Source organism: Paramormyrops kingsleyae, chromosome 10, assembly GCF_048594095.1.
Source record: "Paramormyrops kingsleyae isolate MSU_618 chromosome 10, PKINGS_0.4, whole genome shotgun sequence".
NCBI lineage: Eukaryota > Metazoa > Chordata > Actinopteri > Osteoglossiformes > Mormyridae > Paramormyrops > Paramormyrops kingsleyae.
In genome coordinates, this window is record NC_132806.1 from 17,152,438 (window position 1) to 17,163,295 (window position 10,858).

Sequence of the window (10,858 nt, forward strand, 5' to 3'; positions counted from 1 at the left end):
ATCGAGGTCTGTTTGATCATTTGATTGTCAGTGAGCACGTTTGAGAGTGAAGTCAAACTCCGCTCTTATCGAGCTACATCCAGTAGCTCGGACAAGCTGCCGGCGGCACTGGGGCTTAATAGCTCTGCCTTAATAGGAAACCAACAAATGGGTCCAGATGGTATGTGTTTAATATCAAGGTTTCGTGGTTGATCCTTTAAAGGATACATTTTGTCTGTCAGATGTAAAATAATGAGAATAACTGACAACGGTAAGACAAGTCGCAGGAAAGACATGGTTAAAATATCGCCGCCGTGTTCTATCAAAATCTGTCTGCTTTGCCTTATAAGGAAATGGTGGGTTATGTAAAAGATGCAGCTCACTTAAACATTTCTTGATTAAGTATAAAACACCCCCACCTTGCTTGTGATTAGGAATCGTATAGGTTGTCTCTAAGATTTGCTTAAACCTGCATGTATGTATCTGGAGATATTTGCATTGTAAGAAACAATATGAGAAAAGACAGGTAGTTCTATCTTGTTATAACAAACACTCATTTATCCATCTGACCAATCGGACGACTCTTGTAAATAATTTTACACGAGAAAAAGATTTTCGTCCTTTGTAAAAACACAATCAAACTACAGCCTAACCCTTTCGGAAAACAGAATAAAAACGACACTGCATGAAACAAAGCATACCGGTAATTGCAGGTATAGCAAATAGGCCTTTCACTTATTAATTATCAATTATCAATATGTCAGTCACCAATTAAACACTTAATAACTGTGTCATTTTGTGTTTCCAAACTGGGATATATAATATATCCTAGGAAACTGTAAGAAAAGGGACGCAACGAAAGGGAAAATCATAGCAATGAAATAGGTTAGCAATGATAAGCAAGAGATAGGTGTCTCTTTCGTATGTGTTTCAGCTTCAGCCCGGTGATGCTGAGCGCACCCCTCCTCCCGCTGCTTACACTCGGGGGCCCGGTGACTCCGGCTCCCTGTATCTCCGCCCCTCTCTCAGTTTTGTCCAAATCTGGCTTTTTGCGTCGCCGGAGCTCCCGATATTACGCCGACGTCATCACCTGGGAGAGAGGACAGCTGACGTCGGAAGAGTCACAGAGAGAGGGGGATCAAGAGAGGAGGGGGTGCAGGGAGAGAGATAGAGCGAGAGAGAGAGAGATGCAACATTACTAACGTTGATGTGTGACATATCAATCCCCCACTCGCCCCCCCTCCTTCTATTACGTTGGTGCTAGCGTATCGGGAGCCCCCCTATGCCGGCGGAGACCCAGCCTATATAACTTACCGGCGTGCAGAGCCACTCCACCAGATACACGGGCTCCCGACATCTGGGCGAGAGACGGCGACTTGTCGCCGACTGACTCACACGCCGATCCGGGGGAGAGATACATCAATCTGCGGCGCCTGGCCGACCGAGTCGGGCGCGGTGGCGGAATCGAATAACTCCACGTCGGGTCGGAGAAGATTTAAAGAAAAGACAGAGAGACCAAATTCGGGAAAATAGCAAATATAAATCTGAAACCCCAAAAAACAACAAACTGATATTAATATTAACGTCAGTGATTATTCCTGCGTGTCCGGCAGAAATACGCCAAAAGAGAGCAAGAGAGACCGAACGCACTTCAAAATATCACCATTGCGGTCAAGGCAACTTAGACGCAACTAATCTCTGGCTACTCCGAGTGCAATGTATAGGTCCACGAAAGGAGCGTCCAAGGCTCGAAGGGACCAGATCAATGCCGAGATTCGGAACCTCAAGGAGCTTCTGCCGATATCCGATGCGGACAAAGCCAGACTCTCTTATCTACACATAATGTCGCTTGCCTGCATGTACACCAGAAAGTCGGTCTTCTTCTCGAAAGGTAAAAGAAGCCATAGAAATTAAATTGAAACGCATGCTTTGCCGCGTCCCCTATATGGCCGATACGGCGCTGTTCTTATATATAAGTGCTGAACAGTGCATCGCTGTGATCGGTCTGTTCATACGGTGTAGCGCAGGCTGAGCTGATCAACAGGTGAGGGAGTCGATTCAGTTTAGAGGACCTGCAAAACGCGCTTGATGTAGGCTATATGAATGGCGCTATATGAGTGAAGCACGTTTCATCTCTAAATTAATTAAATGCTCGGTCGAATAAAAAAGGCATGATTTGAGGTTGGATCTGTGCGTGTTGCTGTCCGTAGTGCTGTTACTGCTTGACGCTGTCCGAGGTGCTGGCGTACGTGAGAGACCCCAGGAAAACTATACCGACGAGCGCAGAAAACCACTTGATTTTTATGACTTAAGTTTTACAATCGGAACGAGTGAGACGTAGCGATCAATCACATCGGAGTGCGAGGAACGGGAGGAGTGCAATTAATATATATAAATGGCATTTAAAAGCTTACATGTTAATTATCATGTGTGTGCATTTTCTCCCTTCTTCCAGAAGCCGTTACAGCTGGAAATGAAGAGAACGCAAGATTTCTCTCCTTCCACGAGCTGCTGGAGATGGTGCATTCAGTACCAGGCTTTTTACTTCTCTTGACTGGAGAGGGAAAGCTGCTGTACCTGTCAGACAGTGTCGCCGAGCATCTTGGACACTCCATGGTGAGTCCAGCAAGGTGGAACGACATTTTTAAATGTTTATTTCGCTGGTTTTTGTCAGGCAGGTAATTAAGCTGCTGCTTTGTGGCTAAGCATGTTTATGGGTTCAAATAGAACTTCAGCTAGGCCTATGTGGATTTACATAACTGCACTATGTTCATGTGCATTTTATCAGTGCACTTTTCCTCCTGAGACAAGGGGATCCGAAAAACTTACTGTTAATGAGAAATAGTGACACTAAATAATGACTAGGGAGTATTTGTGAGTGCTTATACGCACCGAGGGTCCCGTTCGGGAAAATTCCCGTAATATGTTTTATGCTTCCCTGGATTTCCTGTGGATAGCTGCGACCTTAGTTGCATGAGTGCGTCTTGAAGATGCATGAATGAAATCTAGCCCTTTAGCCAGACATCGTTACTTTGCGATGGACCACATGAACGTGTTGTTAATAACTGAAGAAGGTCTCCCGGTGAGCCTGCTATCGTTTCAGAGGCAGACACGTCTGTCACTCTCCACCTGAGTGTGCATGTAGTTAGAAGCCTCTCCGTCATCCGCACTAATCAGATGCCGGCAGTGTCCGCGTGGTCTGGAGGCAGCGGTGCTGAATGGCTGTAAAAGGGAGAGTGTCGGGCTATGTCTGATGTCACAGCCAGCACGCTCATTTCGGATCGGTTATAATTAGCATAACTGGAATACGTGCCGGGGATAACGGAGTGTTAGAGGGAAACGTGACGCATGACTCACCTACACTGGGGATAGGAGAGATGCTACCAGACAGAATTAGACATCAGCTACCTTGCAGGCAGAGGCATCTGCAGCATTTGGAACAGCCAAGTGTAAATGTATATGATGTCATTTTCCAGGTGGACCTGGTTGCCCAGGGTGACAGCGTGTATGAAATCATCGACCCCGTTGACCATGCGATCATGAGGAGCAATCTGTCTTCAACAACCACACCAGACACAGGTAAGACTGGTGTGTATGGGTTTTTGCATACTGATGTTGGGGTAATCCGGCACTGCTGCGAGTTCATTCAGACCAGAATTCTGTCTGTTTCACAAACAGAAGACATTCTTTCCTTTTTCTCCCCACTGCAGACCGCCTGTTTCGTTGCCGCTTCAACACGTCGAAGTCCGTCCGCCGGCAGAGTGCCGGAAACAAGCTGGCGCTGGTCCGCGCCCGCTGCCTGTCGTTCCCTAGCCCCGCCTCCTCGCCTGGCTCCTATTGGACCACCAATCTGGTGTGGGTGTGCTTCTGCTCCCCGCTGGAGCCCCACCCACCCCGCTCTGTGCTCACCAGGGAGCCCAAGCTGAGCCCCCCAGCTGACCACGGCTTTTTTTTGGCCTGCTTCTACTCCCAGCACAGCCGGGACATGAGACTGCAGGATGCACAGGACAGGTATGAGGCTAGGAGACATGGAGCCGTCACCTTTCACTGCGGGATGGTGGCGTGTTATTTACTCGATGCCCCCTTGCTCTCTCACACAGTGTGATGGTGTACCTGGGTTTCGATGTGGCGACACTGCGCTCCCGCTCCTGGTACAGCCTCCTGCATCCGGAGGACCTCTCCCACGCCTCCGCCCAACACTGCTACCTGCGTGAGTGTCTCGGCCACCAGGTGGCGTCGTCTCACACCAGAGGATGCCATCACACGGCACCCACACAGCACCAGAATATCAGTACTGCATACCTGTGACTCATTGGCTGTTCGGCACCCCACCAGTTCCCATGTGCTGACGCTTTCTCTCCCTGTCATCTTTTTTCCGCAGTGAGTGACGGAAGTGAGGGGCGGGTGGAGGCAGTGGTCCGCGTGGAAGCTGCCGACCAATCGTGGGTGTGGCTTTACATGGTGCTGCAGCTTGAGGCTGGAGAAAACGTCATCAACTCCCACAACTATGTTATCAGGTACTTCCTCCTACCATTGCTCTGCCTTAGTTAGATTTATCATGAGACTATCTGTGTCTAGGTCATGAGAGGCTGTGCCGACCTCACTGTTAATCCTGCTCTTGTTGTTTGTCTCACAGTGAAGCTGAAGCATGGGCCATTAAGCAACAGCTATCCTCAGAGCAGACCCAGCTCAGCCTGGTACTGAGCTCCAGCACTTCCTACCAAGACAGCCTGAGCCTGCAGTCTCCAGACACTCTGTCCAGCCCGGATCAGGTCTTCACGCCGGGCAGCAGCGGCCTGTCCGGCCAGTCTTTCGACTTCAGCGTCGCCGTTTGTGCCGCGCATTCCTCTGAAGAACCAGCAGGTGGCGCCGCCGAGCCCATGCAGCTGGAAGCCGGCCCACGTTCAAGCATCTCCTCTCTGGAAGACGACAGCTTCTTCCAGCACCCCCCTGCTGGCCCCGCCTCCAGCCCCACCTCCACGTCCTCTCCGACTCCAGTGACTGTTGCCACGGTGTCCGACTTAGACTTTCTTACCCAGAACATATTCCTGCCTCCATCCTTCCCCATTGAGCCCCCATTACCTGCTCTCCCTCTGCCTCTCCCCCCTCTCCCCATACCCCAATCCCAGCAGGGGAAGGAGTTTGTCTGCACACCTCCTTACACCCCCCAGCTGGCAGGGGGCAGCTTCCACTTTGGAGATCAGCTTCTCAGCTTTGATCTCACCAGTCCCGCCAGCCCGTCACCACTGGACCCAGCAGCCACTCCCCCGATCTTGACAGCCCTGCCCCCATCTCCCTCTGACCCCATAACCACTGTCAGCAGCCCCTCCACCCCCACTAGGCAGTCCTCCCTCCAGTCCCTCTCGCTCCCTCCCCTCTCCTCTGAGCTGCTCTTCACAGCAGACCCTTGCAGCAGTTCCCTCTACGAGAAGCTGCCCCCCACCCCCGACAGCCCCGGAGATGGCGACTGCACCATCATGACTCTGCCGGAAGTCCGTGGCCCCCTCTACGTGGACGTGCCATTAGGGCCTTTCCATTACCCCCCAGACGGTCTCCTCACCCCAGAGGCCTCTCCAGGAAAGCAATCCTGCCTTTCTTTCTTCTCCATGGAGAAAGAGAAGGAGAAAGAGAGAACGGAGATTTCTCTCCTCGCCCAGCAGATTAGCTCCTTAGCAGAAGGATTCTACTCGGACCCCACATTTTCAAAACTTGCCCCCTCCTCCCCATCGGCCTCCCCTACTGACCCACATACCCCCACTATCCTGGAATCCATGTCACCCCAAACTGAATTCCACCCTGTCAAGTCTTGGAAAGGTGCAGACCTCCCCCTGTTTCCAGATGACATCTCTCTGTTTGAAGAGAGTGTTTTAGATTCCCTCCTCCAGGACCTTTCCTCTTGTTCACCCTCCCCTTGCCCTTCCTCCCTAGCCGCCTCCTGTCCCCCCCCATCACCCCCTACCCCAGTATGCTGGCTCCCACCCCCCCACATTGAAGGGGGCTCTGTTGTGGGCATGAGCCACATCTGTAGCGTCCAATCGGCGCACTGTAACTGCCAGGCCGGGAGAGGGGCGATAGGCCCTGCCGATTTGGGGGCACTAGGAGGCGGGCAGCCGACGGAGGGGGAAATGATGGAGGTAGAAATTGTGCCATCGCCACATTTCTCCTCCTCGCCCATCCCAGAGTCACCGCCCTCACGCATAACCGCTAGCCCGACCTCCACCCCTGGCACGCCTGTTGCCCCCGTGGCCCCTGGTCTGCCTTGCGCCCAGTCCCTCCTGGAGGAGCTGGCCGCCCTGGAACCCATGTTTGGGGCAGGTGCCTCGATTGCCCCTGGACTGGGGCAACAACCTGAGTTGTATCAACTCCAATGTTGCCCATCGCCACAGAACTTCCAAAAAGGTGAGGGTCCAACCAATCGTCTGGCATTCACTCTGCATGTGGAAAACGCAAGCATATATTTCAAGATGCAACACACCTTTTGTGCTTTAGTCATAATGTAAACCTAAGGCTTTGATATTTGGGGTTAATCTATCCTGTACTGACCTCTCGCTCTTCTTCTCTCATCTTGTCTTTCAGATGGAAGCGGAAGTGATCCTCAGTTCTAAATAAGTCTGTGACTTACTTCATAAAGTATGGCACATTGTCATATTTCGTGGAGCTACTGCTTTTGCCGAAAAGTCAACAACATTTAACTGTATGATTATATACATAATGTATATACAAGCAAAAGGACATTTATTTACCTGTCTGATGCGAACCAAGACTGTCTTCTACTTTTGTTAATTTATTTATGAGTATATCTGAACGATGGTTCAACCATTTGACTGAGTGGATCTGAGCCTGGACTGGGTTGTGTTCCAGTCTGTGAGAAGTCACTTCCCTGTAACACAAGCTTCGGCTCTGATAAGGCAGAGACTTGAAGTCGACTCGAATTGTAAGCACAATTCAGTTAGCAGACATATTTGTATTCACTCGTAGTGAGGAACTTCTATTGTGAACTTTGAAGAAAAAGTTTTTCCATGCTCTTGATAAAAAAAAAAAAAGCCTGTTTCTCAATAATAATTCTTGTCATCCAGCAACAAACACAAACGGCAGAAGGTACCTAATCCACATGGAAATGAATCTAAAACCTAAACTGGGCAGCTCAGATCACCAGCCTGGTTCCTCGTCTCTTGTGGGGATTCCTCAATGGCCATGGCTGAAAGCACAAATACCTTATTCGACCCGTATTCCTAAGAGCACAATCAAAGTCAGTTCCGAAAGCCTCCGTGCTTTGAGTTTGTGGCTGCAGCGTATGACATAGTATTACTGATTCATTTATGACTCGTGTGTCAATGTGCTGTAAAAATAATGAACGGCAAAGTAACAGTATCTACTGCAAAAATGGGGGGGTCCCCCCCCCACCTCCTTTGTATTTTAAATGTGTGTAATGATGATGAGGCTGCCTACATTGACTGCTGCCCTGAGATAGAGGCAGACCGAGGCTAATGCGGCGTACGTTTGAGGCTGTACGCAACGTCTCAAAGGCCAAGTCTTCGGCCGTTCGGGTAGCCAGCTGGTTTGAGACGGGTTTTTTGCGACATCAATATTTGCAATGCCGGCAACACTCCCAGCTTCTCGGACCAGCGTGGCTCACTCGCCAATCCCTGCTCACTTCTTAGCGATAGAGTCCTTTGTGAATACTCAGCCAGGTGATACCGTGCCGGCGAGTGGATGCCACCATTGCATTGTGGGTGTTCCCCTCTGGTTGGTGTCGTGTCCTGGTTGACAGCTGTTTGTATGAATGGTTGATTCTTCTTTTTTGAGGGGAAAAATCAAAAGTTACTTGAAGCTTTTTGTTTTAAAAAAAAAAAAATGAACTGGAAAACAGGGATGGGGTACTATTTCCATTCAGTTTCTAAGCGACACGGGTTGAGAATGATTCTATTCCCATGGTGTCGACTCGCTAACGTAGAGTTGTCTACGGTAAAGTAAAGGATTCATTCCTACGTTCTAGCTATTTAAGTGCTAAGTTTAAGAAAAAAAAACTTTTAGAATAATCTTGTATGCGTGATGACTGAAAAAATCAACGTTGTTCAATATACATGCATTTCTATGGACATAATGTATATGCTGTACAGCGATTAACGTCGTGGAGCTAAACGGCTGTAAAAATGTGTACATTTCTGTACATATACATGTAAATATCAGAGAATTTTTATTATATGAAATAAGATTATACCGGAAGTATATCCATGAAGAATGGACATTGTGGACCAGTGTTCGTTTTTGTGTTGCTGATAAGTGTATTTGGTGGTCAAATGCATTTATATTAAACTGCTCTTGATGCAGCTTTATATTTGTGTCCCTGCTTCCTGTTACTGGAGTCTTTTCTCCGCACTGTTATCCTTCCCCTCTTCCCACCGTCTTTCCTCCTGCCTGCCAGCATCCGCTGCCTCTCCCTCGCAGCCCAGATGTCCCGCTCCTCGCGCGCCGCGATAGCATTGACGCACTCGCCCAACGTGCCGTGCGGCGGCGACGCCGGCTGACTCACACTGACGCACACGCCTGTGACACAGAGGCACTCACACGGACACAATCGGCTACCCCTCTTACTGGGCACAGCGGGCGCCTTCAGGCACGCCAAATGGCATCCGTGCAAAATTCAATCCCCCCCCCTCTCCCCTGGCAACCCGCATTTCAACAGCACGTGGCAAGTCTGTCCAAAGTCCATATATGGGCTTTCCGGCTTCTGGCGTAATTCGCAGTTCCTTGCCCCTCCCCTGCCGGCTTCCGTCACTCAGATAGGCTGGCAGAAACAGGGCAGGGTGTTGCCGTGCAGATGAATCCCACAGTAATCCAGCCTGTCCTATTCATTACCAGCCATTCAATGAAACAGCTCCCTCTCATTCAGCAGGATCCTGCTCTCATTTGCTATTGTGTGCCCCTGCAAGAGAATCACCCACATTCTCCCCTTTCATTATTTCCAGTTCATAAAAATGTATAATAATTGAACATATAAATTCATTGTTAGAGCCCTCTGGCAGATTCTTCCCTTTATCCTCTCTCCTACCATTTGTGCAGATTTGGACCTCTCAGGATGGGAATGACCACAAAAAAAAAAGCAAAGAAAAAATAGTCAATAGAAATTCTGGATCAGTTCGGGTCCAGCTAGGTCTCCCCTTTGTCATTTTCCAGCGGTATCATATCTTCTGCTCCCTTCATTTTTCTCTGTCGATTCCCATTCATTCACCCAGTATGGATGCTGTCACAGTCAATTATGTTTTTCCCACTTCTGTCTCACTGGCCTCCATCTCATTTTCTCAGACTTGACTCTTTCCACCTCTGCCTCACTGGCCTCATTCTCACTTTCCCAGCTCTGACTCTCTCCAACTCTGCCTCACTGGCCTCATTCTCACTTTCCCAGCTCTGACTCTCTCCAACTCTGTCTTACTGGCCTCATTCTCATTTTTCCCAGGTCTGACTCTCTCCACCACTGTCTCACTGGCCTCATTTTCATTTCCACAACTCTGACTCTCTCCACCACTGTCTCACTGGCCTCATTTTCATTTCCACAACTCTGACTCTCTCCAACTCTATCACACTGGTCTCATTTTCATTTGTCACAGCTCTGACTCTCTCCAGCTGTGTCACTGGTCTCATTCACATTTTCACAGCAATTACTTTATCTTATGCCCCTGGCAGGAAACCATATAAAAGGAAAATAACAGCAATAAAAAGTACCAAATTGTATGATTAAACTGATCTACACATTAAAAAATTCATACCAGACTTACTGTAATTGATTACCTCATACAAATAATTATCTTTTTTATGTCACATCCATAACAATGATAAAATGCAATGCATTCTAAGATGCTAATTAAAATATGAATTTTTAGGATTTGTGTATATTCAACCCAAGAGGTTACATGAAAGGTAAACACACTGACTCATTGATATTGAGCTTGGCAAAGCAGAGGCATTTTATTTGCCAACATAAATCGAAATGTCCCATCCATAACACTGGACTTATTTGTATAATTAGGAAGCAAACACACCAGAGTTGTACACCTCTCATGCAGTAATTGTTGGACTGCTTTTAGTACCTGAAAATAATTCATGGTAAAATACTGCCCCACAATGGCCAAACTGGGAAACTACACTGCTACTGCATTAATGTTCAATTAAAATTTAGTTATTGGTGCCACACTATGGCCACATGCAGGTACTGCAACAAGAGGAATAATCCCAATGATTCCTGCAACAAGAGGTTACAATGAAGCTTATAGGAGGCAGAAGTTGTCCCAACTGTAAATTAGCTAAATTTAAACTCCAGGTAAGTGCAGGCAGCCCAAAGGTTACAAATGAGATCTTTTCCCTAAGTCACTCTTTAAGTTGAATTTGTAGGTAAGTTGTAAAGTTGGACCAATAATAATTCAATACATAATAATAATAATGTTACTACATACAGCATTGTACTGTACTTCAAGCCAACAAACCACTAAAGCAGCACAATGTTTTCATGAGCGTCAGAAAGTAGTGCGTGTGTAAACATATTAAGAGCTATTGCATTTAACTCAGATTTTTTAAATAATAGGCTTCATAGTAGTCTGTTCATAAGTACGAGTTGTTTGTAAGTCAGATGTTCTTAACCCGGGGACTACCTGTATTACATTACATGTATTACATTATTAAAAAGCTGCTGTCTACTAGCAGTCAAAAATGAAAACTAATGCACAATTCAACGCACAGTTTGGCAAAGAGCAGTCTGAAGATGAGAACAGTAAATTTATTCTTATGGAGAGGATTCCATACTTCAGAACCTCTTTCACACATAGAGAAGATAAGGCTGAGAACAGAGGAGACTGTTGTTGGAGAGACTGTAATCATTATGGGG

At 47.8% G+C, this 10,858-nt stretch overlaps 1 protein-coding gene across 3 annotated transcripts; it reads left to right on the plus strand.

Annotated features, from left to right (window-relative positions):
* The first annotated feature begins 1,314 nt into the window (after positions 1-1,314).
* On the plus strand, positions 1,315-8,315 carry npas4a (neuronal PAS domain protein 4a). Of its 3 annotated transcripts, XM_023794226.2 has the most exons (8): positions 1,315-1,870; positions 2,435-2,595; positions 3,456-3,558; positions 3,690-3,990; positions 4,080-4,189; positions 4,361-4,496; positions 4,616-6,378; positions 6,556-8,315. In XM_023794226.2, exons 1-8 carry the CDS (start codon positions 1,696-1,698, stop codon positions 6,582-6,584), a joined length of 2,778 nt encoding a protein of 925 aa, XP_023649994.2. In that variant the 5' UTR covers positions 1,315-1,695; the 3' UTR covers positions 6,585-8,315. The 3 variants fall into 3 exon arrangements, with proteins under 3 accessions (XP_023649994.2, XP_023649978.2, XP_023649986.2); XM_023794210.2 differs by having other exon boundaries at positions 4,616-8,315; XM_023794218.2 differs by having other exon boundaries at positions 2,438-2,595; positions 4,616-8,315.
* The last annotated feature ends 2,543 nt before the right edge of the window (positions 8,316-10,858 follow it).